This window comes from Stenella coeruleoalba, assembly GCF_951394435.1.
Source record: "Stenella coeruleoalba genome assembly, chromosome: 19".
NCBI lineage: Eukaryota > Metazoa > Chordata > Mammalia > Artiodactyla > Delphinidae > Stenella > Stenella coeruleoalba.
Window position 1 is genome coordinate 46,369,993 of NC_137165.1, and position 27,990 is coordinate 46,397,982.

Sequence of the window (27,990 nt, forward strand, 5' to 3'; positions counted from 1 at the left end):
AAACCATTTAAATTATAAAGAGATGTTACCTAGGTTCGGACCCTTCTCCATTTCAAACTCAAGACACAGATATAGTATTTAGGGCTAGATTAGCATTTGCCTTGGGACCCTCGGTGGGGAAAAGATGGAATGGGAACTAATAAAAAGTGAGAGCCACACTGGTCGGGCTGCTGCCTGCTGAAGACCAACCCTAGAATTCAGAGCATTTCTACAGTGGCCAGGATAGCGCAGGAAAGCCTGACTGAAGCTGGCCTGGCCCTGAGTACATCGGCGTGTCCAACGGTGTGTTCGCCTTGGGGCGCTGGGAGAACAACATTCCGGCGTAACGGGGGCGTTGGCACGACAGGGAATTACGGTGGTTCCCCTTTGGCGCAGGCCAGGCAGCCAGGCCGCGGAGCTCTGTGCCGCGGAATGCAGCAGGCCCTACGGTAAGGCAGACTTTTCTTTTTCACTCGACAGAGTGGAGAAGCCGTTGGAAATAGCAGCTGCTGTGGGGAAGTCAGAGCACGTCACAAGAGCTTTCACGCTCAGACTTGACCTAGAACTTGAAGGCCCGTAAGCCAGCGCGCTAGATTCTATGCACCCACGCCCCCATTCACCCGCACTGCCCTCTTATCTCTCTGACTGACATCTTTGTCAGCCAATGACCTTTGGGGCTGTGAAAGCGCCTCCCCCCGCGGAGTTGGGCGGGGCAAGTAATTGGAATGACAAAACACACCAATAGCAAGGAGGTTTCAGAAGCCCCGGGTACAATAGCCAATGAGGAGAAGGCATCGTTCGAAAGGACGTGTCAGGCAGCCAACGGTCGGCGCCGCTGCGAGGGTCGCGTAGCTTCCGTCCCGGGTGGGCGGGGCGGTGTCTCAAACGGAAGGTGGCTGTCGTCCGAGCCGAAGCAGGTTTGAAACTGGGAGTTGGGCTCGGCCCTCGTTGTCTCTCGCTGCGGGCCCTCTTCCGGGCTAGGCCGTCCTTGCCCGCCCCCGCCCCGCCTCCCTTCGGACCCCTGGGTTCCAGGCCAGGCTCCCTTCCCGATTGGCGCCCCCGCCCTCAGCAGCCCGCTGCCGTCCCGGTCCGCACTGCGGCCCCGCCGCCGCCACCATGTCCCTGCATGGCAAACGGAAGGAGATCTACAAGTATGAAGCGCCCTGGACCGTCTACGCCATGAACTGGAGCGTGCGGCCCGACAAGCGCTTTCGCCTGGCGCTGGGCAGCTTCGTGGAGGAGTACAACAACAAGGTGGGCCGGGCAGGGGCTCGGAACCCGGCTGGCGGGGAGCGGGCCCCGGGGGCGCCCTTTCCGGGCCGGAGCCCAGACCCCAGGACCCTCCCGCGGACTTGCCCTAGCGCCACGGAGCGGTTCCTCTGTGTCTGGCCCTGTGCAGACAGTTTCGCTCTCATTATCGCATTTAATCCTTGCAGCATTCCTGGGTAGTCAGGAGTGTAGTTACTCTCATTTTACTGATGGGAAAACTGAGGCACCGTGTTGTGACTTGCCCGAGTCACACAGCTATTTCGTGACGGAAACAGGTCTCAAACCCAGGTTTACACCCCAAAGCTATGCCATTTATCACTCCTATCCCCTCCGCTCCTGCCGCATTGCTTCAGTTAGGGGGCGGAAGAAGGATGAGGGAATGGTGGCTGTGAAGAAAATGCTGGCGCCTCGGTGGTCACTCCTGGCCACGCTAGATCGCTATTAGGACTGTTTACTACGCAGGCTTCCCAGCCCCCTACATCCACCCCCAGGTACTCTTCCTGGATTCCCCCAGCCCTTTGCCGGGATTGCCATTGCTATTGCTGCCTCATATTCGTCCTCTTCAAAGAGACCCTCTTTTTGGAAATCTTGGCCAATGGCTGTAATCCCGCCATTGTTTTCCGAACAGAGAAGGATGATACTTGCCGTATTTTTTTCTTGGCATCTTTCGTGCTAATACAGATATGTAATCTTGAGTAGTAAGTCTTTCTGGACATCCACAATTTGAGAATCCTTCATAGAAGCACGGGTAGTAGGAGGAAGCTTTAAGCTGGCAGTGCAGCATAAATTTATTTTTGAAAGTTGTTGAATAAGTTAGTGGGAAGAGTTTTCTTTCCTTTATTCCTTAATCTCTTCCATTTATTGTATTAGAGTAAACGTGATTGATAGTGATCAGAGCAACGGAGAGCCGTGCCTAGCGGTGTTGAAAGCCTGTACACCTGCTTAACACCATGAACACCGTGACTTAAGAAGAATAAAGTGTTGGATGGTGACAGGCATGGGGCAGGGAAGAAAGCCAGGTGCTCTTGGGTTGGGTCCTGTCTGGTCCACTGACCAGCTGTGGGGCACTGCACAGGTCAGTTTTATTATTTCTGACCCACAATTTGTTGTAGGAAAGTTCTTTTTACACATAAAGGTCCTGTAAAAAACATTTGAACATTGTAATTTTGTTGACAGTTTTTCAGGAGCACATCTGTTTCTCTAGAGTTAGGTCTTAACTATTTTGGAATCCCCTTTGAGAAAGTGACGAAAACGATGGACTTTCATTACCCAGACATCACAATTTACAAACAAATCTTGGGGAGTATGCACTGATCTTGGAGTCCACCCATTGCCCACAGAAAGCAGAGAGTCCTGACAAGACATAGCTTTATTTTCTTTTCTCTGGTGCCTCTTTCTTCTTTATGGCCCATAGTGGACGGCAGAGCTGGGAATGGAATTCAAGGCCCTGATGTGTAAACTGAACTAGTAAAATTGAGAACATTAGAACTGTTGTTTAAGGATACATGTTTAAAAGGGGAAGAAAAGTAAAATATATCTTTCAAAGGGCTTGAATCTTTTCACACAGATAGATTTTTTTTCCTTGCAAGTTCTTCCAGGGTCGATTTGGGTAAGCAGTAGTCCCATTTCTAAGAGAGGAGAAACTGAGCCACAGTTAGGCTGCTGGGGGAATCAGTGGAGTAATTGGTGTCAAACCTCCGTTGCAGGGACTCTACCCCAAAGTTTGTCCTTTCATTTAGTAACCATGTGGAGCCCCTTCTTTGTGCCACAGGCACACAGGCCGCGTGGTCTGATGATCCCAGGGGTAATAGGTTAAGCGGTTACCTCTGTCTCAGTTCACTTGCATGATGTAGGCAGTGCAGTGTCTTGCCTACTGTTTTTGTGCCCTCACCTATCTAGGTCAGAGTTCTTAACTTGTGTGTGTGTGCGTGCGTGTGTGTGTGTGTGTGTGTGTGTGTGTGTGTGTGTGTCTGTCATGGACACCTTTGGCAGTTTGAAGCCAGTAGATCTCTGTTCATAATTCTGTTTTCAAATGCATAAAATACATAGGATTACAAAGGAAACCAATCATATTGAGCTATAGTTATTTTTTGTTTGTTTGTTTGTTTTTCGTTTTTTTTGTTTTTTGCGGTATGCGGGCCTCTCACTGTTGTGGCCTCTCCCGTTGCGGAGCAACAGGCTCCGGACGCGCAGGCTCAGCGGCCATGGCTCACGAGCGCAGCCACTCCGCGGCATGCGGGATCCTCCCGGACCGGGGCACGAACCCGCATCCCCAGATTATAGGAAGCCCTGAGGTATAGTTATTAAAAACATTTTTTAAAAAGTGATAATCTGGGGGCTTCCCTGGTGGCGCAGTGGTTGCGAGTCCGCCTGCCGATGCAGGGGACACGCTGAGCCTGCGCGTCCGGAGCCTGTTGCTCTGCAACGGGAGAGGCCACAACAGTGAGAGGCCCGCGTACTGCAAAAAACAAAAAACAAAAAAAAGTGATAATCTGTACTTTTAATTAAGTTAACTCATTAAATTACATCATCCATTATAATCATTAATCTTGAAGTAGGGATGAGGGTAAACAGCATTTCAAGATGTTCACTTTGATGTGATATGAAAAAATCAGTGATTTTTATTGGTAACAACTCACAGATCTTGATGCCATGGTGAGTAGCTGCCTCCATTTGTAATGGAAGGAGATGATAAATTTTAGCTAGAGGTTTGTGAAAATGTAAATGTGATTTTCCGCCTCAAGTTCATGGACCTCAAGGTAAGAAACCCTGCTGTAGAGGATCTGTGCCTAGGGGCTGGCGGGCAATAAATCTCACTTTAACACAGTGATTATCAGGCTCAGTTTCGGAGAAACCTGGACATGGAGGTGCCAGACTTCATATTTTAGAGGAATTTTAAAATTATTGGTTGAAATTCTCAGACCTTTGGTTCCTGTTTGCTGTCAATAGTAATTGCCAGTAGAGGACAAAATAAATTGACACAGCAAATTAACATTGATGAAAAAGCCTAGAAACGGTCATCTTTTTTTACTGTGAGACATTAAGAAAACGTGATTATAATTTAAGAAAAATTTTGTATTCATGTCATCACATTTTCCTGTAGTAAAATTATTTGTAGTTCGGTAGAATTAAATCTCTTAGCATTTCAAGAACAACTTGACTTCCAGGTGTTCCATCATCCGAATAAATTTGGGAATTGTGGAGTAAACTAGGTTCTATCAACTACACCTGGAATAAAGAGTCCTACTATTGGTAATTGTGTTTGATGTTGTTTTTTTGTGGTCTCTGCTTGGGGATAGAGGAACACTGGTGTTGGAGAATGGTTTTCTAAATTTTAGCTTGTGTATAAGAATCCTTTGAGGGACTTATACATTCTCAGGCTTCACTAGTTAACAGACACCCAGGTGATTCAGACACAGGTGGTCCAGGTGGTGCTCTAAGACCATTACCCTGGAGTTACCTTGGCATCTCCTGACCAGAGACAGGAATCCTTCTTTTTGCATCTGCATGTGCCTAAATATTGATTCCATCCCATGAAAAAAGCTCAATTACCAAATAGCCTCTTTGAGGTAGTCTGGGTTGAGATCTCAGCCCTGCCACTTACCAGTTTTGTATGGCCTTAAGCAAATGAAACTCTGTGCCTCAGTTTCCTCATCTGTAAAATGAGAGTAATAAGATTAAATGAGTTAATATATGTAATGGAGTTAGGAACTCTGCCTGGCACATAGTAAGCAATTTAGAAATGTTAGCTATTATTACTTAAACATCATCACTACTCTATCTGTAATCGAAATATAATCAAGGAGCATTATATGGGTGTTAGGTAAATTTGACTTTTGTATTTTCCAGAGAAAAATCAGGACCTTAGGTCAGAAAGGTACCTCAAAAGGTCATTATGTTCATTCCTTTGCCTTTTAAAGACCCAGGGGAAAAAATTCTCTTGGTTTCTTTCAACCAAACCCATTTTGTGGTGTAGAAGCTTCTTGTTGTCGGACTCCAAGTAGTGTAATATGCTAGTTTAAGCCCATTTTCTCTTGTTCTACCTGGATTAGACACAGTAACTCTGATATAAGAACTCTGGGGCTTCCCTGGTGGCACAGTGGTTGAGAATCTGCCTGCTAATGCAGGGGACACGGGTTCGAGCCCTGGTCTGGGAAGATCCCGCATGCCGAGGAGCAACTAGGCCCGTGAGCCACAACTACTGAGCCTGCGGGTCTGGAGCCTGTGCTCCGAAACAAGAGAGGCCACAATAGTGAGAGACCCGTGCATCGCGATGAAGAGTGGCCCCCGCTTGCCACAACTAGAGAAAGCCCTCGCACAGAAACGAAGACCCAGTACAGCCCAAAATAAATTTAAAAAAAAAAAAAAAAAGAACTCTGGTATTTCTCCTGAGTTTTGACAATATCTGTCATCTTTAGACGAGTGGTATTTCCCTTGTTTTATGGGGAAAGATGGGTAGCAGTTCCTGGGCTTCTATTCCACTTAGTTGCATGTTTCAGGGTTGGTTTTGAATAGAATTGACAGCGTGATTGGGATTTATTTTGCCCCAATATTTAACTAGCTGACCATATGTGCGTTAAGATTTGGCATCTAGAAAACATTTTTTGAGGTTCTGAGGAGAGAAATCATAGGTATACCTGATGCTTTTTGAAGAATACTGGTAGTGAATCTGAGTAAGACTACCTTGTACTTGAAATGCACATGGGATGAATGCTTGCTTTGTCAGCCTGTGTTGATTCCTATGAGATCTTTAATGTAGAATTACTTTATCTATTTGGCACGTAATGGTTTTTTTTTGTTTTTTTTTCCTGCGGTACGCGGGCCTCTCCCTGCTGTGGCCTCTCCTGCCACGGAGCACAGGCTCCGGACGCGCAAGCCCAGCGGCCATGGCCCACGGTCCCAGCCGCCCCGCGGCACACAGGATCCTCCCGGACCGGAGCATGAACCCATGTCCCCTGCATCGGCAGGCGGACCCCCAACCACTGCGTATTTGGCACATAATGGTTTTGACCCTGGCATATAAGTTTTCATTTCTCAGTATTTCTGGCAGCCTTTCAGGATTCTCATTCATTTGTTCATTAATTCAACAAATACTTATTTGTTGTGTTTTAGGCACAGCGATGATACTTGGTAACCTTCTGTATCCTTTCTTAGCAGATTTGAGATTGGTAGCAGTAAAGAGAAAGTGTTTTAATACACATAAGTATTTTTGATAGATATTTAAAATTTTGCAGTGCTCCATCAGTCCTTGCCAAGAGTGTCAGCAGGGGAATTTAAAGTATAAAACTCTTCTGGTTTTAACTTCCTCCTTTCTTTTTTCTAGACAGTGAGGGGACTAATTCCTCCATGAGACCACTGAATAAAACTTCTGCTATATTGTTTTTTGCCCTAACCTGGTTCACACAGACTTACTGGAGATGCTGTGATTTGAACAAGGAGTGAATCTGTGTTCTGTAGGTAGTCTGGCCTGCCTGGGGCTGTGATGCCAGAGCTGATTGATTAGCCTCAGAGCCAGGAGCTGAAGGGGTGCTGTGCCAGAGTTCATTTCAGAGTTTGACAAGGCAGGACCTCTCTGCAGATGTTGATCAACAATAATCAAGTCAGGAACAGGCTTGAAAGGAGGACAAATGGAAAAGACCAAGAAAAGCTGGTTTATTCTGTCAGAATTTTGCCTTAGCTGATTTTGGTTATATTAACAATTGTGGGGAAATGTTCTACTGTCAAGAGTGGTATTACTGGTTTAGATAACTTGGTTTTTTTTTTTGCGGTATGCGGGCCTCTCACTGTTGTGGCCTCTCCCGTTGCGGAGCACAGGCTCTGGATGTGCAGGCTCAGTGGCCATGGCTCACGGGCCTAGCTGTTACGCGGCATGTGGGATCTTCCCGGACCGGGGCACGAACGCGTGTCCCCTGCATCGGCAGGCGGACTTGCAACCACTGCACCACCAGGGAAGCCCCGGGTTTTTTTTATTATTATTATTAATTACATATATGTGCACACATATTCATATGCATTCACCTTCATGTTCTGGTACTAGCACTGCATGTAGTTAAAGCGGGATACACAGTCTCCTCCCTCGAGGAGCATAGTAACAAGATAAACACAGCAGCTTTTAAATTTTAAAAAATACAAGGTATGAGTAATGTGAATAGTAATTTATGTTGTTGTTCATGAAAGTAATTGAAAGTGAAGGTGTGGTCATGCCTCCAAGGAATAAATATTTTATGTTTTATATCTGCTCCTTAGGAGATATCTGACATAGTAATATCCACAGTTTAAAAATAAGTAAAAATGATCTTATTTCACAGTCTTTTCTTTCTAGGGGGCATTTGTTTCACATGTTGGGGTAAAGCATTGTGAAACAATAGTTGCAGAAAGGCAGTGGAGGTGGGAGATAGAAGAAGTTTAACAGGAGGACAGGGAAGACTATGGAGGAAAGAAAAGGCAGAGGGGTAACCTAAATGTTGACAAGATGATTAAAGACATACTTTTTCCTTACGCTCCCACAATAAGTGAGGAAGGATGGCAGTATAATGAAAATCAAATGGATATAGGAAGATGCTGAGAAAGGATGTCTGTGGCTGCAGATTCAAACTCAGAAGAGCACAGTTCTCCAGGATAGGATTTTGATGGGCAAAACCAACAATCCTTTGTTTGGGACAGTGAGAAGAGGGTGCACAGAAGGCAGCAGGAGCTTCTCTAGACCGCACTTGACACCTTGGATGAGAGGGAAGCTAAGCTGTATAAGGAGACATGGAGACATGCCATCGTCTCTAGAAGCACTAGATGAGGCAGGTTGGAAGAGATTGAATTGTGAGCAGCTTGACAGCTCTTCATCTCTGTTGGCTGGGAAGATGCAAAAGCCTCATGTATTTATGCTAACTTGGAACATGGCCCTGACCTCTCTCCCATAGGAACTTCCTTCAGATCATCTAGAAAGAACTTGCCTCATTCAGGAACCAGCATAGTAGCAATAGAGAGATACTATAAGAAAGGAGGGGGAAAAAATGGGAAACAAATGGAAGGTAAAGTATCTACACTAGAAAATTGTTTTCACCTTAGTTGAAAATTAATGGCCACCATGAATTCAAAGAACTTAAGAAAATAAAGAACTCCAGGTGGAGATACAGGAGATCAGGTAAAATAGGCATGGTGACAAGAGAAAATGGGACCACCAGCAGGTGCAGCCCAGGAAAAAAGTGGAAGAGAAAAAAAAATTATCACAGACCTAAAAGCCACATTAGAAAGAGAATTAAAATGAATACAAACTGCTGAAAACAGTGAAAGATAGGGAAGACAGATTGAGAAAATGAAGTGGAAATGAACAATTAGAAAGTCTGTAATAGATGCAGAAAATAAAGAATGTCTAACTTAGGTATAATTGGTGTCTCTGAAGAAGACCAAAGAAATGAAACACAAAAACTCAAATATGTCATTAAAGAAGACTTTATAGAATAAAGGTTTGAAGTAATGAGTTCAAACTATATCTCAAGAGAAATGGACACAAAACAATTGGCACTGAAAACTTTCCTAGGAAAGTGTCTACATTTTCCTAGGGTGAAGAAAGAATCTTTGGACATTCAGGCAAAATGATCACATCCTCTTGAAGAGGGGAAGGAAAAGTCAGGCTAGCCACAGTTGATGATAGAAGGCATGGAGCAGTGTCTGCAAATCTGCAGCTATTACAGATTGTGCTACTGTGAATACCTGAAAATATACTTGAGTATATAAGATTTATATGGGGAATAGAATGCACTTTTTAAAAAGATAATTTATAAAAATTGGCCATGTATTAAGAAAAAAATTTTTCTTAAGGGAAACCAGCTGATTGGTAAAAATAATACATATCAGAACTTATGGGAAGATGAGGAAGCTGACGCCCAGATGTGCTAAGTAACTCCCCAAAGTGACATAGAAGGTAAATGCGAGGCTAGAACTGGAATACTATTTGTCTCCAGAGTCTTAAAAATAAATGTATACTGATGTCCAAAAAAAAAAAAGGGAAAAGATGTTTTGAAAACAGAGAGGGGAACACTTGCCTACCAGATCAGAGTAAACATACTGGAATTGGTATAGTTACAGCCAATACCACATATAGTTGGTGCAATCACACACACGTTCCAAAGCAGAACTAAGTATATATAGAAATGTAGTTATTGATAAGATAGAACTTTAACTCACTGGGGAAAAAAATAAATTGTACGGCAGAAAAATTTAGAGCCCCCTAATTCACGTCATATATGAAAATCAATTCCAGATCAAGTAAAGAACAGTCCCCCAAACATAGTAAAAGAAAATTGACTATGAAATTTGTACTGGGGCAGTGGAGGGTGCGCAGAGAAGGTGATCTTTAAGCCAATCATTAAATCCAGAGTCAACTAAGGAAAAGATTGACAGGCTATAGTGCAGTTGACCCTTGAACAGTACGGGTTTAAACTGCACAAGTCCACTTATAAGTGGATATTTTTCAATTAAGTACTACACAGGGTCCATGGTTGGTTGAATCCAAAGATGCAGAGGACTCAGATACTAAATTATACGTGCATTAACCCCCCACCTTGTGCAAGGGTCAACTGTACATACAAATAAAACATTTCTATGTGAAAAGATATCCTGTGGACAAAGTCAAAAGACAGATGATAGGACAACGAAAAAATATTTTCAAAACATGACAGCCAGTAGGAGCTAATTTACTTAGTGTGATAGAAAAATGAACAGAGTATAAATAGCCAGTTTGTAGAAGAGAAAATGCAAGTGATCAATAAACAGGAAAAGATACTCAACCTCAGGTAGTTAAGGGGAATGAGAATTGACCCTGTGATGTTACTTTTCCCTTTCAAATTTATAAAAATTAAGTTACTGCTTCTAGTGTTGCTGATAGTATGGGGAAGTGATAACCTTTGTGATCCTGGGCAAGAAACTTAACATCTCTTTTACTCCATCTCTTAGGAAAGTGGGAAGAATAAGAGTACCTACCTCATGGAGATGTTGAGAGGATTAAATGAGGTATTGCATGTAAAGCAGTAAGTGTAATGCTTATACTTGGTCCATTATAAGCACTCATTTTAAAAATTATTATTCAGAAGTAAAAATAATAAATATGCTCACCTTCAGTAGTAAAATGCCATTTTTCATCTCTCAGATTAACAAAAATGTTAAAAGATTATTTTCAGTGTTTTCAAAGGTATGGGGAAATTGGCACCCTCATATACTGTTAATGAAAGTGTAAATGGAAGCAGCCTTTTCAAAGGCTGCTGGACAGAATCTGTGACTTTTTTTTAGCTTAAAACAACACACATTTATTATCTCATAGTTCCTGTGGTATTAACATCTAAAATGTGATGCAGCAGTTACACTTTTAGCAATCTGACCAATAAAAGCCTTTACACATATATGTACAGAGCATTGTTTATAATAGCAAAACAATGGGCTATAACCACAGTAACTATGAATAGTTAAATTATGGTGTGCTTACCACAGTCTGCTGTGGAAGAATGAGGTAGAGCTATTTGTACGGACGTGAGATCTTCCAAGATGTTGTTAAGAGCAAGTTACAGAATACATTTTATGGTCCAAACTTATCTGGGGTTTTTTTTGGTGTTTTGTTTGGAAAAACATTTGGAAAGTAGTTCATATCAAACTGGTTTGAGAGTCACTAAGTAGAATTGAGGGTGAAGTTAATGGGAGACTTTACCACTTCATTCTGTATTATATGAATATTCAAGAGAACTTACAGTCTCTTTCATTAAATTTTTAACATCTGCGTATATGAACAACAGTTGAATAACAGTGAAAGCAAAGTGTTATTCCTTTCAGTACTTGGTTGGCAATTTGGAGCAGAAGAGCTAAAGCGAGTTAGGCCAAGGATGAAACACGAGTCTGTGCAAACACATGAAGTCTTTGGGAAGATCAGGAAAGATCCCAGCCATTTCCTGGCTTCTTCCCTAGGTTAGGTACTGTTGTGCAGAGGTTGTCAGACCTTGCTGAATCAGATCACCAGGGAGGGTCTTAAGAATATAGACTCCTGGGCCCCACTTGACACTTGTTGAATCAGAATCTTGGGCTAACGGTGGGGAGCCCAGGAATGTGTAAAGCACTCTAGGTAAATCTGGTTGCCAGATTTGAAAACCATTGCTGTTGGCAGTACAAGCAGGAGTAAGACACAGGCCCTGTTTTTTTTTAATTTTTAATTTTTTAAATTTTTTAAATTTTTATTTTTTTTAACATCTTTATTGGGGTATAATTGCTTTACAATGGTGTGTAGGTTTAATTTTTTATTTTTTTAATGTTTATTTATTTATTTGGCTGTGTCGGGTACCGGTTGTGGCACACGGGCTCTTCATCACGGGCTTCTCTAGTTGTGGTATGTAGGCTCAGTGGTCACGGCACACGGGCTCAGTTGCCCCGCGGCATGTGGGATCTTAGATTCCTGACCAGGGATCGAACCTGCGTCCCCCGCATTGGAAGGCGGACTCTTAACCACTGGACCACCAGGGAAGTCCCTACAGGCCCTGTTTTTAAGGCATTTACTAAGAGAAATAGCATAAGACAGTCATGCAGGTGCTTTCATGAGGCAGTGTGGGATTAGTCACCAAATGGATGGAATAGATAAGTACTGAGAGACCACTGTGCTGGGAAGACTGCAGATGGTTTATGAAGGAGGTGAGGTGTAAGAATATTAAAAGCTCATACACTGAGGAAGGCATCATACTGAACAGTTTACAAACAAAAGGTGTTACATACAACTCTGTGAGGTGTAGGTACTGTGAATATCCTAACTTTACAGATTGGAAACAGGTTTAGCAAAGTTAAGTAACATGTCCAAGGTCCTACAACTAGCAAGTGGTAAGTAAGGAGGCCTGGAAGGCTGATGCCACCGTTCTTTATTAATACTGGGCAGGATTTGGATCAACGGAAGGAGGTATGAGGATTTTATAAGTGAGGGCAGTGTAAGGAGAGGGATGGGAAGCACTGACTAGATAAATGAAAGTGGAAGATAAGGTAGGCTAGCGAAAGCTTTGAATGCCTGCTTAAGTGGATCCTAAGTGGCACGTGCTCATGGGAGCTGATATTTTGAGGTTTGCAGAGAAGCCTCCAATGGCTGGAAAGCAACTTTTAGCAGTAGCAGCATTTTCCCCTTCTAGTTTAGCCTTACCTGCATGGCTAGAAAGAGGGATTTTGTGCTTGCTGCCTCATCCCCAGCACTTAGGGCTTGGCACCTAATAACCACTAGGTAAATATTTGAATAAATAGATGAATGCAATATCTGGCTCAGAATCTATATGAGAGGCTTACGCTTTATTCTGCCCAGTGAGCCACAAAATTTACCTTCTCATCTATTTTCTCCTCCTTCCCCCACCAAGCCTGATGCCAATTTTCCCTGTTCCATCTAGAATCTTCCTTTACATTTTGTTTTCTGCAAAGGTCAGAATGTCAACTTTTTAATTCCATAAGAACTGTTCATTCTGTCAAAATCCTTCTTGTGGCCATCTCGGGTTATCCCTTGCCATTCTCACTACCGGTCACCACAGGCCCTTAACCTTTCCCACCTGTTCCCCTGTGGGTCTCCAGGCTGAGCTCCCCGCCTCCAGCCTCTTCCTGGATCCAGTCAGTCCCGCCCAGCATTACCAGGCCCCATGCTCATACCTCCACGGTCTCACAGTCCTACCGCTGCCTCTCAGACGCCTTCACGGGGGAAAACCCACCTCTGTTTTCAGTTTGCTGTCAGGGCTCTCGAGCCTGCCCTAGGCATGTTTCATCAGCCTCCTCTGCGGGGCTCTCTCCGTTGGTTCCTCTTGCTGCCCGCCAAGTGGGCCATCTAGTTAGTAACTCTGCCCCACTTGCTGGGGATGCCTTCCGTTTCTATGCCTCCTCAGAACCTTTCCATACACTTTTTTTTTTTTTTTTTTTTTGCGGTACGCGGGCCTCTCACTGCCGTGGCCTCTCCCGTTGCCGAGCACAGGCTCCGGACGCGCAGGCTCAGCGGCCATGGCTCACGGGCCCAGCCGCTCCGCGGCATGTGGGATCTTCCTGGACCAGGGCACGAACCCGCATCCCCTGCATCGGCAGGTGGACTCTCAACCACTGCGCCACCAGGGAAGCCCACCGTACACCTTTTAAAATTTTATTTATTTATTTTTTGCGCGGGCCTCTCACTGTTGTGGCCTCTCCTGTTGCGGAGCACAGGCTCCGGACGCGCAGGCTCAGCGGACATGGCTCACGGCCCCAGCCGCTCTGCAGCATGTGGGATCTTCCCGGACCGGGGCAGGAACCCGTGTCCCCTGCATTGACAGGCGAACTGTCAACCACTGCGCCACCAGGGAAGCCCCCACATAATGCAATATTATTCAGTGATACTGTACACCTAAAGTGAGTGAATTTTATTGCATGCAATTGTACCTAAATAAAATTGTTTAAACAAAAAAAAGATAGGAAGATACTGGTATCTGAGACTGGAGTCAGCAAGACAGGAGTGGAAGGAATCCTTTCTGCTATATGGTTAGTGCCTATCCTCTCGTTTATCCTCCCTACCATTCCATCTTCCAGCTGGTGGAAGTTCATAAGCAAATGTATAGCAGGTGGCATTTCCTACTGAGCCAGATTGAGTTGGACAGCAAAGGATGGAAGTCAATATTGGTCCAAAACTGACTCAAAGAAAAGGTGGCCAGACCAGCTGGGACTTTCTCATCAACAGTACCCGCTGCTTTGCCAGTTACAGTGGTTTGGGCTCCCGAATGCTTGTTTGGCACAGCCTTCTGTGTCAGCATATTACCAGCCAGTGGGGGCGAGGGTGGGGGGCTAGAGGAGGAGGCGGTTTGTGGATGATTGCCTTTTTTATTAAAATAAATTTTATTTATTTTTATTTTTGGCTGTGTTGGGTCTTCGTTGATGTGCATGGGCTTTCTCTGGTTGAGGGGAGCGGGCTTCTCATTTCGGTGGCTTCTCGTTGCGGAGCGTGGGCTCTAGGTGCGTGGGCTTCAGTAGTTGTGGCTCACAGGCTCTAGAGCGCAGGCTCAGTAGTTGTGGCTCACAGACTTAGTAGTTCCGCAGCATGTGGGATCTTCCCGGACCAGGGCTCGAACCCGTGTCCTCTGCATTGGCAGGTGGATTCCCAACCACTGCACCACCAAGGAAGCCCCTACGATTGCCTTTTTAGGTGAGACGTTCCTTTGTTGGCTGTCACTAAATGTCCACAGCACTTCTAGTCGTGGGGTCACTAAAACCACGGCTGCACGTTGTCAAGTGCCTCGGCTTGTGGGGGAAGGTAACCAGCTGGGCAGTTAACACAGCTCTAGGGTGTTGGATCAAGAGGGCAGGAGTTGGAGTCAGAAAACCTGTATTCAGATTTTGTCTCTGCCTCTGACTAGCTCTGCAGTCTTCAGTGTAACTCAACCCCTCCAAGGCTGGGTTTCCTCGTCTGAGCAGCAGGCCCGTTGGACTAGATGCCCTCTCTCTCTTAGTTCTTGCCTCTGCAGTGAAGGGTAGTACAGCGTCAGGACGGCTGTCACTGACAGGGGTCTGGTGTATTTGGTGCAGCTCCCGAGAAGCAGATGTTTACGTGGCTGGATTCTGCTGTGTTACAGGTCCAGCTTGTTGGTTTAGACGAAGAGAGTTCGGAGTTTATTTGCCGGAACACCTTCGACCATCCGTACCCCACCACAAAGCTCATGTGGATCCCTGACACAAAAGGCGTCTATCCAGACCTGCTGGCGACGAGTGGCGACTATCTCCGCGTGTGGAGGGTAAGCAGGTGCTTGACGGGCCTCCGCAGAGTCAGCTGCTCGCAGCAGCGTGGACTCACGGAGGACAGGCCGGGGCTGGAGGCCAGATCACTGCAGCCGGGAGAACAGGTGGGAGCGGATCTGGACTGAGCTTGTTTGGCTCAGCAGATTTCCTAGTGAGTCCAGCCAAGATTCCTTCAAGTCCTGCTGCCGACTGCAGTCGGCCTGGAAGCTCAAGGCTCAGTGACCGTGATGTAAGCACGAAGGCCTTCTGCAGGGGTGGGGACACCGGCGGCCTCTTATTCTATTTACAGCCAGGATATTTTTGAGTAAATTAAACAAAATCCAGGCCGCTGCTTCTAGTGCAGCATGGGAGTGGATCCTGGAGCCTCGCCTCCCCTCTGCCGAGCCGTCACCATGGCCTCTCCTGTAGCTGGAGGTGTGGCGTCCAGCCAGGCAGGGTACAGATGCCCCGGTTTGGGCAGAGTGAGAAGACTTCTTGTCTAGAAGAATTTGGGGGTGAAAATTTGGGAAACAAAGCTGGGCAGAGGAGAAAGCTTGGAAAGAAGTAGCATTCAAGTAGTTCCTCTGGTTTTTATTACTCTATGATAAAAATGTCCCCCACGTCTTAAATTTACTAAAATATGGACTAAAAGAGGCTTTAAAGATTTTTTGTGAAGATAAGACTGGCTGAGTTTTTAAAGATTATTGTTCCTTCAGGTTGGTGAAACAGAGACCAGGCTGGAATGTTTGCTAAACAATAACAAGAACTCGGATTTCTGTGCTCCTCTGACCTCCTTTGACTGGAATGAGGTGGATCCTTATCTTTTAGGTAAGGGAGTGAGGGAGGGTGTATTCCAGTGTGAAGAAGCAAAGATACATTTTCTCAGATATAACACTGGGCCAGTTTTTAACCAGGGCCCTGAGGTCCGTGCAACATCCTAAAATGGGGCCGAGTGGGGAAGAGGCTAAATATGGAATGTGGTTATTAATTCCTCCCGTGGAGTTGAGCTTCCCACGTGTGCATGTCTTGTCTCTCCAGGCAGAGTCCAAGGCCCTGGGGTGAGGATGGAGTACGTGACTCTTTTTTTTTTTTTTTTTTCTTTTTGCGGTACGTGGGCCTCTCACCACTGTGGCCTCTCCCGCTGCGGAGCACAGGCTCCGGACACACAGGTCCAGCGGCCGTGGTTCACGGGCCTAGCCGCTCCGCGGCATATGGGATCTTCCCGGACCGGGGCACGAACTCACGTCCCCTGCATCGGCAGGCGGACTCTCAACCACTGCACCACCAGGGAAGCCCACGTGACTCTTTTGGGGTCTCCATCCCTGTACTCAAGAAGTGTTTGCAGTGCGTTGTCTCTTGGGCTGAATAGATGAATAGGGACAAGGAGAGAAGCTGGCGTGGGAACTTCACCCCCGTCAGCTGCTGACTTGCACTGATTGTTTCCAGGTACCTCCAGCATTGACACGACGTGTACCATATGGGGGCTGGAGACCGGGCAGGTGTTGGGGCGAGTGAATCTTGTGTCCGGCCATGTGAAGACCCAGCTGATTGCCCATGACAAAGAGGTACTGATGCTGGTGCGCAGCTGCTTTCTATGCCTTCAGCGTGAAGGCAGGCTGTTCTCTCCCTGTTTTGCAAATGACATGGAAAATCATAATGCTGACGTCGTCTTGTTTAAATTGAAAATAGTAATGTGTCAGAACAGTGGAAAACAGCACTGTTGTAAATGAGTGTATTTTTTTTTTGGCTGGTGTAAGCATTCTGTAGTCTGTTGTTTTTCTGTTTGTGCCAGAGATTACTGGGTTTTAATAATGAGATCTCTTATAGACAAACTTGGACTGGATGTGATTAAAAAATAATCTTAGAGTAACACTTACCTTGAAATATATTTACTTTTTTGGGAGCAGGGAGGCAAGAAGAGGGAATATTTCCTGGCAGACAAAACTAAATCATTAATTTTTCTCTAAACTTGTTTTATGAAATTCTAGTATGTTCACTTAATGCTTATACTTTAAGACTATTTGGAATTGAATATGGTTTATTTTGATGGTGATGTTTCTCCTGTGTTTATTGGCAGAGCCAAAGGAAGCTATCTGTAATTGTGTTAACAAAGCGTTCTTCTGAGTGATTTTGTAAAGTGGTCATAAATCTTTAACTGCCAGAGCCGCTGCATGCTGGTCCTCTACCAGAAAAATTATAGGACGTTTCCTGTGGGTAGTGTTTTCTTTTCTATCGTACCCTGCACAGTGAAGATTATTAGTATCTGTACCAATAAAAAGGATGCCTTGACATGAGGTGAGAAACTTGAGGTTGTCCACAGAATGGAAAGCTGGTGACTAGATTATCATTCTTAGTGAGAGGTTGTTCTTTGGCTTTCTGTGCTCCCAACGGTAAGATCTGTTACAAATCTGCTGGACTTGGCTGCCATAAGCCAAGGGGCGAGGGAAGAGTTTGTCCTGCCGAGAAGATCGGTATAAGGAGGTTCTGGGAGCCCTCTGGGCATCAAGTGGAGCAGGTTGCCGCATTTTGGTTCTGTGACAGCTTAGCCTGCTGTCCTCTGTCAGGGTCCAACCCAGAAACCTAGAGCTACTTTAAATATTTAAACTGAGGGGATTTAATGAGGAGATTGCTTACACAGATGATGGTAAAGCTGAGAAGCCACACCGGAGCTGCAGTGAGGTAGTGCAGTGTAGACAATGGGAGCAGCGATCTCAACAGCCAACGGGCCCTGGGCCAGCACCCCGGCCTCGAAGAAATGAATCGAAGGGTGGTTGTTCTGAGAGGAACATGACGCCTCCTGGCACCTTAGATTTTTCTCAGCCCACCTCTCTCTGTTGAAGTAAGGACTTGCCAGGAGGTTCTCGTTGCTGCTGGCGGATTGGTGCAGAGGAGGGTAGCATATATCTGGGAGTTATTTCCCTCCCTTGGCTTATGATGAAATACACTGGTGGAGCACAGAAGAAGAAGCAGTCAGAGCTGAGCTTTACACACTCGGCCATATTGCCTGTGAGAACCTTACTGCTTAGTGGTGCTGCCATGGTGTCCCTGTCCCTGCGAGTTACTGGGAGCCAACCCTGGGTGCACATATGGATAAACACAGCCCAGCCCTAAGGTAGCTGGTCGGTGTTGGACAGAGCCTTGATCTGTCAGGCCTCCTTGTGATGACCAGCCCAGTGTCCCATTGAACCACTCCTAATTCCTACTACAGAAAGAGAAGTGTAATTTCTTCATAGTCAGCCAGAGGAAAAGGAAGTTACGAGGTTGAATAGAAACAGATGCTTGTTTGCCAGTGTCCCTTAGCAGGTAGAACCTCCAGAAGGCTGGAGTCACGGTCCTGAGTGAGGGATTCCACGCATGTCTCCCCAGAAGTCAGCTGTCTTTGCCCTTGGCCCCAGAAGATAGGTTTTGTTTGGCATTTTGTTTTCCTTTTTCAGATTCTCTCTCTCCGCTTGTCTGGCTCTCTGTTGCTCTCTGCCTCTGTTTTCTCATAGACATTAGCAGAGTGCAATGTTTGTAGCAAGTAATAAGTGCAGAAAACAATGATTCAAAACCTAAATTGATTCACTTATGAGTACAAACCAACTAGGAGAAGAGATAGCGTGTCCTAGGACAAGAGAGCGGTATTAAGCCTCTCCGTAAGTATAGGAACACCTGAGCCTCCCGAGATTCAAAACTCTGTTACTTCTTTCTCGCAAATGAATCTCAGGTCCAGGTTTCTCAGCAGAACCGTGGCTGCTTCCACCCAGCAAATCGATGATCTTGGCCTTAATGTGCTCATGGATTTGCCTCTGATCACACACAAATGAAACCACGAAGGCCCAGGAAATAAATGTCTCCATCTTGTAACAGGGTGGCAGGAGACAGCCACTGGCTCTCGCTTCACTGAGCCTGTCCAAGCCTACAGAATACTTGCTCCGAGCTACTTGTGCTCTGCTGGTCAGCAGGGTATGTGCTGTTTGTTTTATCACGGGAGGTGGCGGAAGAGTCCTTGGAAAGCAGGAAGTGAGAAGAAGCCAGCCAGTTTCCAGAGCAGAATGACCTTCACTCTTTGGAAAGTCACTGATGTTAGCACTCTCAGGTCCCAGTCCTCACAGGCGCTGCTTGGCTTTGTTTACCTCCTTCTGGGTCATGAACAAGGGTTTGGATGAACTAGGGATAGCAGATTTCCCTGTTACAGGAAAGGGTGGTAACAGAGCTGAATCCGACTGACGCTTCTTATTCACCAACAGGTCTATGATATTGCATTTAGCCGGGCCGGAGGCGGCAGGGACATGTTTGCCTCTGTGGGTGCTGATGGCTCGGTGCGGATGTTTGACCTCCGTCATCTAGAGCACAGCACCATCATTTACGAAGACCCACAGCATCACCCACTGCTTCGCCTCTGCTGGAACAAGCAGGACCCCAACTACCTGGCCACCATGGCCATGGACGGAATGGAGGTGAGAGCCCCGCTTGAGGCTAACATAGGCCCTGCCACTCAGCTCCGGCTCTGCGTACTTACTGTATCTAGAAGAATGGTTTGCAACTGGTCGCCATTGTCTCCTCAGAGGATTTTTGGAAATATCTGGAGACCTTCGGGGTGGGAGGGGGAGGGGCAGTGCTACTGGTGTCTAGTGGGTGGAGGCCAGGGATGCTGCTGCACGTCCTGTGGTGCACAGGACCACTCCTCACAGCACAGAATTATCCGACCCGAAATGTCAGGAGTGCTGAAACTGAGAAAACCTGATCTAGAACAAGGGCTGTGAGTTAAGAACTTTTACTACTTGGAGAGTTGGAGTCGGAGCCAAGAAAAGCAGTATCTAAAGAGTAAACCAAATCTGCTGTGCTTATGGTGCCGAGTAAAGAAACAGGCAGTTTTCCCCTCTGTAGTCTGGACAGATTCTGCCAGCCTTAGTGAACAGATGTGGAAGTGGCAACTCTGTAGCCTGTTATTTGATAAAAGCAGTAGACCGTGGGTGGAGATGATGCAGTGATGAATTTTATTTTGATGAAACCAGTACCTTGGGCTGCTTACCTTTCAACTTTTGCTGCAGGGGTTGGGGAGAGGGCTTCCATGCTGCCCAGCTGAGCACGCACAGAGTCCTTAGCACATGCACCTAATAGGACTTGGTGGATTATTCAAATTCATGTTACTTGCTCTGCCTTCTCCCCTGCAGCCTAAAGGCCCTGAGCTGCTTATGACACAGACTAGAAACTAGCTGTGCTGAGACCCTCTGTCTCTAAGAGTCTTTAAATCTACAAATGAACAAGTTAAACAAATTTTTTTTCTCTCTCTTGTGTAGTGTCTTGTTTTTTTCTGTCACACCCTGAAGTTTCTGGGCCTCTTCCTTGTTATTTCTGCAGGTAGTGATTCTGGACGTTCGAGTTCCCTGCACGCCTGTCGCCAGGTTAAACAACCACCGAGCATGTGTCAATGGCATTGCTTGGGCCCCACATTCATCCTGCCACATCTGTACTGCAGGTAATTACTGGCAGGGGGCGATGGGGAGGGAGCGGTAAGGAGATCTTCCTCTTGTCTCCTTAGAATTGTAATCCTTACTGTATTCCAAGGATAGTTTGAGAGGTTTACACAGAGTAACTCCATTGAGAGCCTCCCTATGCTTGTGAAATTGAAGCAGTCCGGATTTCCAGATGATTTTGTACCCTCAGTGATGTCAGAGCATCTGTATACTACTTACATCATGTACCCGTTATAGGCTTGTACCAACTACTGTGCGCCTCTGAAATCTAGGTCGGCACAGAGGACTCATCCAGGAGCATGAAGGAGGGCGCAGTCTCTCTTGGATGTAACTGGCTCTTTGGGCCTGTCGCCTGGGAGATACCAAAAGCACATGCCCCCTGCCCTGAGTTCTGGGTGCATGGAAGGGCCTGCACAGCCTGCCCGGGTCCGTGGTGTGTGACGTGTAGTTCCCATCTCTCCATTTGCCAGACCCAAAAGAGTACCCCTTAAAAATACGCTGGCCGTCAGTGTGCTTGTATTCTAGAAACAATGCCTGCTATTAAAAATTCAACAATACAGAGATGTAAAAAAAAGGAAGGTGAACGTCATCTTCTCTGCTTCCTTTCCCATTTCTACTTCAGCCCCACTTTGTTTAGGTGGCACCACTCACGACGGTCGGTATGTCTCCTTCCAGACCCTTTTAGGTGGATCCATGTGTACACATCCCTCCCATATGAATACCTGTCCCTTTGTTTTACAGACAGGATTCCACTCTAGCCCCATAATGCTGTGCTCCTTATCTTTTTCAGAGCCTTGGGTTTCCTCCTAACATACTTTTCCCCTCCTCACAAATCAGTAGCATCCTCATTTCCTTGTTCATTATGGAGCCAGAGGAGCGATGTAGTTTGGTGGGTTTCTGCCATTTTAGCATGAGTTCGAAAGGCATGAAGCTCTTCCTGTTTGGGGCCCTCTGCTCATGCCTGTCTGTCTCCTTGTGGAGCAGTTGAGGCCCAACGCCGTCCTGCGTGCCTCATGTTGTGGCCTGACTTCTTCACTCTTGCCCGCTTTTTCCCAGGAGTGTGGCTAGGGAAGGGCAGGAGGAGCAAAAAGAAAGAAAGGAGAACAGTATCAGCCCACCCAGCAGAAGCCCACCTTCGGCTCCCAGTGGCCGCCTTTGCAGACCTGCTGCTGCCCTGGGTGCCGCACCCACCCTGTGTCCTTCCAGTGGCAGGAGCTGGTGCTGAAGAGCGTGCTCAGTTGAGGTTGAGGAAAAGGCACTTACTGCTTTAGAGGTGCCGAGTGTTTAAAACGACTTCCCAGATCTCTTGATGCAGATAGTCCTGGGAAGGGTGTCTCTCACCCATGCCCAGGTTATGCGGCCTCTGAGGGTTTAGTTTATTCAGGAGAGAGACAGGCTTTCACGTCGGGATGGGTGATGGGACTAGGGGACACTGTGGTGTGGAAGGTCATTGCCCTTTTTTTCCTCTCTTAAATTAAGAACTTATTATTTTGATCGTAAAAGTAACATGACCACCACATCACACATCACTTAGGAACTAGAGAAAAGTAAACATAACTCATTACCTTGCGGTCCTAATGGTACCACTGGTCTCATTTTGATATATTTCTTTCCAGGCACTTTTCATGTGCTTATCTGTCTTTTTAAGGTGCTTTCCTTCTTTCTGGTATTTCCCAGGGCCCTTTTCTTGGGCACATGTCCCCACAACACTGTATCTCATTATCTGTATAACACCTCATTGATGTATAAATGTCCATAAGATGGAGGGAAAAGAATCCCATTAAATAATTGAATCGTCAGAGAGGGATCTTTAATCACTCAAGTACTTTAAGTGGCTGAAAATGACATGTTTGGGGATCGTTTTTATCCCATCCCTTCTTCCTTTCCTGATGCCTGCCCCAGATGAGATGAGGTGCCCATCCAAGTCCCTTCCGCCATCCCAGCTCTGCTGTGGTGAATGGGTCAGAGGCAGCGGCCTTGCTTTGCGTCCGGGCTCTGCCACTCACTGCTGCATAGCTCTGTGGTTTGGGGCATGTGCCTTAACATTTCCTCATTTATAAAATGGCGGCTTGCAGTAAAACCTCCCTCACTGGGGTTTTGGTGAATGAACGCTTTGTAAACTGCGATCCCCGCTGAGGTGCAGGGGTCATGGTCCTCACTGCCTGAGTTGTGACCTTGCTCGCTTGCTCTCTGTGTCCATAGCGGATGACCATCAGGCCCTCATCTGGGACATCCAGCAAATGCCTCGGGCCATCGAGGACCCTATCCTGGCCTACACAGCCGAGGGAGAGATCAACAACGTGCAGTGGGCGTCGACTCAGCCCGACTGGATTGCCATCTGCTACAACAACTGCCTGGAGATACTCAGAGTGTAGTGTCGGTGGCGCCGTGCCCACGAGGCAGGGGCTTGTGTGTTTCCCGCCTCTGTCCCACCCCCAAAGTAAGAAGAAACATGTTTCCGGTGGCCAGTACGTCTTTCATTGCTTTGCACCCACTGTTCCTAGAAGCTGCTCTAGGAGTTCCCGGCCAGTCGCCCCACTGCTCTCTGGGCCGGACTCAGTGCCGTGTGGCGCCTCCTCAGCCCAAGGCTGAGTTTTAAGATTTTCTCTCCTTTCCTCATGTCCTTTGGTTCCTCAATTAAAAATTTCTGTATATTTGTTTGTCAGCCGTTGTGTTAATGAGCACTGTGGGCACCGGCTCTGTTTGTATTCATCTGTCCCAGACGTCTCTGTCTGCTGCTGCCCGAGGCAGCAATCTGTGTCCGTGTCCATGTGAGCACTTAGGTGGGAACAAACGCCAGTTCAAAGTTGTCTTTCCTCCTGTTATCAATGTCTTTAACAAACTTCAACTTTGTATATTTTTTATCTATCAGGCTAATTTTTTTACGAAAAGAATTTTACTCCCTGGTCTCTTCCTTTGTCTCATAGCCCTCCCTGTTAGCACCTTCCTCTCTTCCCTCCCTGCCTGGGTCTGGCCCCAGGTCCTTGACCCCATGAGCAGTTTGCCTTCTTGAATCACTGCCTGAGCGGAACATACCTGACCTGGAGTCCCAAACCGCCTCGGTGCTCTGAAGTCAGCCAGCTCTCACACCTTTGCTCAGCCTGGCTCTTCTCAAGGGCATTCTGAGCTCCGAAACAGACATGGGACTCCTTCTGTTAACTCCCGGAAGTACCCCTGTCCAGCCCCCCAGGACCTCTTGGGCACGTGTTAGCTCTGAGCTAGCCAGGCTGATTGGGGCGCCTGACTGAGGGGAACAGTGGCAGGAAAGCTGAGCTTAGAGCATGTTTCCAGTACCTAGTTTGAGAGTCTGTTTTTCCCTCCAGATATAAGCCCCCGGCCCGTCTCTTTCATGTCTTGAATGATAGGCAAGAATGAAGTATAAGGTGAACTTCAGTATCTCTGTTTGTTCAGTTTACTGTGAGTGGCAGTATATTGGCCACTCTTTGGATAGAGTGCTCTGAGGTGAGAGAGCCCTGCTTGACAGGTGCACAGTCTGAGCATCTAGCCTGAGCAGGATCTCCTTTAGAGTGTGGGAGACTGTCAGCTCTTGCAAAGGGTGGACCAATAGGCTGTGGTGATCCCAGGCCATCAGTTATATAGAGAGCAAGAAAAGCTTCAGAGACCCAGGGTCAGCCAGTTCAGAACTCCACAAACCCCTGTCAGCCACCCTGACCCCAGCTTAGGTTCTGAGCAGTACTGGATTGTAGGCTGTGGGTGTCTGTGTCCGTTATATGAGCGAGTTCCGTGGAGGGGGCCTGTGTGTGATTCCGGTGGTAGGTGAATCCTTGGGCAGGCAGAGTTGGGGACGTGCTCAGAGTCGGCGCGGGGTGGCGGGGGGAGTATGCCACGCTCTGCCAAGTGCCGGAAGGTTTCTGAGACCCTCTGAGTTGAGCATCCGAGAGTAGGAGAGAAGCAGACCTTGAGGCCAATGGTTTTGTCCAGTTCTCATCTGCTTTTGAGAAACAAAGCAGTTAGCTTTGTCCTCTGCACACTTAAACTCTCTCGGTTGAGTCCTACTTTTCAGAAGCAGATGTATTTGTATCCCCAAAGTCATAGCTCTTTGCTTTAATACACGGGGGCTTGGCCCAAAGAAAAAGGCTCTTCTTTTTAGTCAGGGTATTTCCCCTTCTCCCTTTATACATTGTTCTGATTTTGAGGCTCTTTGGCTGGCCGTCTGCTTGAGGTCATCTCTCCTGCACTTACCACCAGATTTGCACTGCATCATTTGGAGATGTAAAGCGAACAGTTCTTGGTCAGAACACTCCTCTGCTTGTTATTGTGTTTGATGGTTCCAGGGTCCTTCCCTCAAGGGTAGCAAGTATAAATTGAGTGTCACTTGCTCTAGGAGGCTGTCAGTTCCTTCCTGTGGAAAAGGGTCTGAAATGAAGGTCTAGTGGTAGAGGGGGCTGGTCCTGCTGGGGCAGGGCTTAACTACACTGAGCTCTCGGTTAAGATTCCTTTCCTGATCTCCACTTTTGTGGTCTGAGTGCTGAGAAGATTTATCCACTCTAACTTGAAAATAATCTGGAGAAAAAAAATTTGTTAATAAGAATAAGGATATATTTGGATAAAGTTGCTATTTACTGTGGAAAACAACAACTTTGAATGTTTTTTTTCCTTGCCCTGCAGACTCCCAGCCCTGTCACCCTCCTTAGGCCCTGCAGTGTGGTCTGGTCCTCTTCCTTTCAACATCCCACTTGGGCCCAGGTGAGACTCCCCAGTCCCCCCAAGCAGACACAGACACACAGTAGCTGGCATGCTGGGATTTTGAAGTCCCGGCTCCCTCACTCTCCCTTTATGCCATGGGCCAGATGGCCTCATGGCTGAGGAGGGGATTTCTGTAGTCTCAGGATTTAGAAAGCCTCTTAGTCAGCCACGCCACAGGAAGCAGAGATCTGTTGTAGTTTCAAAAGCAAGTGTTTGTTTAATGTGTTTAGGTTCTCAGATTGCCAGCCAGCGAGAATAGGTTGGGAGGCTCTGTCTCTGCACTCCTTGAACATGAGAAGAGCCACTGCCGGGACTGCACTGGAAAGGCTGCGGCAGCACCTCTGGGCTCTGGCTCTCTGGGCTGTGGCCCTTTGACATGCTTCTGGCCCCCAGAGCCGCAGCCGCCTTTGTTTTCCTTGTCTGCTCTGAGGGGAGGGGGCTGCTGAATAGATGAGACCTCAGGTTCCCCATCAGAGAGCTGGTGAGTGGATCCAGGTCCCTCAAGAGCTCGAGTTGTTTACACCCAGGAGAGTCAGAAGCCTCTCTTTCCAGGGAGGAGCCAGGCTGAAAGATGAGGACTTGAAGAGGGAAGAAACTTGATAGCCAGGTGAGAATTTCTTATCAGAACCAGGATCGGCTCTCAGAGAACTGGTTAAGAAACAGAAAACATTAAGACTCCGATGAGTTTTTGATGGCAGGTGTGTCTGAAATTTTAGGAGGAGATTTAGGATGTGGGGGAAAAGCAGTGGTAGCAAAGGAGAAAATATTAGAGGGCAGTAAAGGTCTGAGCTGGGGAAGCATTCAGACCGTCATGTGGCTGTGGAGTGAGACTGTGCTCTCGGCCTGTGTCAGCCTTCCTGGACTGTTCATCAGGTGCCTGTGATGTGGGGTAACTGGGGACAGGGGGACAGGGGGACCCCTTCCTGCTGCAGTTCAGCCCTAGTGTCGTTTGGTGGTAGAAACTTGCAGGAGTGGGAGTCCCTCGATCATTCCAGACAATGGCTCTTCTTGGTTGTAGGTTTGTAGAGAGAAGAAGCAGAGGTTGTAAACAGTCATGCTGACTTCCCCCCCCTCCCTTTTGTCTTTTCTCTTCCTCTTTACCTTCCCACTGCCTCTCCACTGTAGAACTTCCTCCCTGCTGCAACCTGGGCCTTGAATTCCTAGGCTGTAAGGTATGTAGGAGCTGCAGGGTCTGCCAACCACGGGAGGCCAGCCTAGTAACTTCCCTCCACTGTCCCCAGCTCCTTTGACTGCCTGACTTGGGAGAAGGGAGACCAGTAAAGTAGAAGCCCCAAAGCAGCCTCTTCCCTTTCCTGTCTGTGCTCCAGGATGAGGAGGGAGGGTCAGCTTGGCACTGAAGTTGGGTTTTCCCTGGGAGGAAAGCTGAGCTGAGCAGTCACTGTGAACCCTGGGCCAGGCTCTCCAAGAACTGCCATCCCTGCACTGGCTGGGCCAGCTACTCAGTGTTGCAGAGCCTCGTCCTCTTTTCCCACCGTTGTCATTGCTGCTAGTGGTCAGAGTTAAATGTGTGACCACATGGGATGGGCCAGCTCCTCTCAGGCTACTTCCTAGATGTGATTTTTTAAGTGTAGAAACATGCAGGTGCCTTTCCAAGAGGCTTGGACTGGTGTATCAAGCCAGAAACAGATAAGCTAATCAAAGTATAAACTCAAGAGGAAGGAGGATACTGGCAGTCTGTGTAAGAGCTGGAAAACTTACAAGTACTGGCCTTTGGGAAAACCCAGTGAATAAGAACTTGTGATACCTGCTATTTGAAAGAATGTTCTCACCTTGGGTTGATTGTGGTAATACAGTGTGTTATGAAACTCGTGGAGCTGAAGCTTTGACTTGCTTGAGTCGAATATGGATCATTTGATATGGTTCCTGTGTATTTGATGACCCCTCTTTCAGTGACTTTCCATCCTTCCTCCCCCGAGCGTGAATTTGTAGCATGATTGTACAAATCTCTATGTAGAGAAAATGGAGATTCCTCGTTCTCTGAAGTGTTAAGCGCTAGCCAGTCCATTTCTGTCCCCTTTAGCCTAGTGTGTCTGAACTTAATTTCCTGTTATATATTTAAACTTTTCCTCTACATTATAGGTTTTGTGGCATCCCATGGTCAGGTGGAGAGGAAGCTGCCCCTTGCAGAACTGTACTGTAACCATTTTTTTAAAAAAACATTTTCACAGGATTGATTATACACAGGGCTTGTAAAAAATTTTTTAACACTGTGCTGTGAAACCATGATGGTAAAGACATTTTGATTGGTTCAGTGAGCCAAAGGCACCTGAAAGTGGAGTGTTATCTATGATTTTATTTCTTGCTTTCTGAATATATTAAACCTAATTTTCACCCTTTCATTCTGTTCAGCCTCCTGTATAAGAAGTACCGTATTTTCTGCCCATCATACTTTGTAATAAAACTTGAACATGTATAGATTGACTGAATTTCTTCTTGTGATGAATTCAGTTCTTCCCATTCTGCCACTGTGGTCATGTTCCAGACACACTGGCTGGGGGATTAGACCTCCAGCCCAGCCCATCACACTATCTGATGGCCTAATTCATCACCTTTAACAAAATACAGACCACCTACTGTCTGCTGGGGGCCATGACCCTCAGGTCGCTCACAGTCAACGAGAAGAGACATCTCCATAAAGAAACACTGGCAGTGTTGTGCAGTGATGGGTGTGTTCAGGTTCTCTGGTGGCCCTGAGGAGGAAGTGATCACCTATGTCTGGGTGGGAGCCAGAGAGGGTCAGGGAAAACTTCACAAGACGAAGGATGCTTGAATGGTTTATTTTGGTGGTTGTTTTTTTAACATCTTTATTGGAGTATAATTGCTTTACAAT

At 46.7% G+C, this 27,990-nt stretch overlaps 1 protein-coding gene across 2 annotated transcripts; it reads left to right on the plus strand.

The window, feature by feature from the left end:
• Nucleotides 1-878: 878 nt before the first annotated feature.
• DCAF7 (DDB1 and CUL4 associated factor 7) lies at nucleotides 879-27,943 on the plus strand. 2 transcript variants are annotated; one of them, XR_013825145.1, is made up of 8 exons: nucleotides 879-1,233; nucleotides 14,832-14,990; nucleotides 15,690-15,801; nucleotides 16,420-16,538; nucleotides 19,203-19,412; nucleotides 20,317-20,434; nucleotides 22,635-22,872; nucleotides 25,062-27,943. XR_013825145.1 is itself a non-coding variant. In XM_079906113.1 (8 exons), the coding sequence occupies exons 2-8, from the start codon at nucleotides 1,096-1,098 to the stop codon at nucleotides 22,805-22,807; spliced, it is 1,029 nt and encodes a 342-aa protein (XP_079762239.1). In that variant the 5' UTR covers nucleotides 879-896; nucleotides 1,049-1,095; the 3' UTR covers nucleotides 22,808-27,943. The 2 variants fall into 2 exon arrangements, 1 of the variants encoding a protein (XP_079762239.1); XM_079906113.1 differs by having other exon boundaries at nucleotides 879-896; nucleotides 1,049-1,233; nucleotides 22,635-27,943.
• Nucleotides 27,944-27,990: the final 47 nt, after the last annotated feature.

What these genes read in the sequence shown, in the direction of transcription:
- DCAF7 (XM_079906113.1), top strand. Translation starts at nt 1,096, where the DNA reads ATGTCCCTGCATGGCAAACGGAAGGAGATCTACAAGTATGAAGCGCCC. An exon ending in TGATTGCCCATGACAAAGAG is followed by an intron (nt 16,539 to 19,202) that starts GTACTGATGCTG and finishes ATTCACCAACAG; the next exon opens with GTCTATGATATTGCATTTAG. An exon ending in CTGCCACATCTGTACTGCAG is followed by an intron (nt 20,435 to 22,634) that starts GTAATTACTGGC and finishes CTGTGTCCATAG; the next exon opens with CGGATGACCATCAGGCCCTC.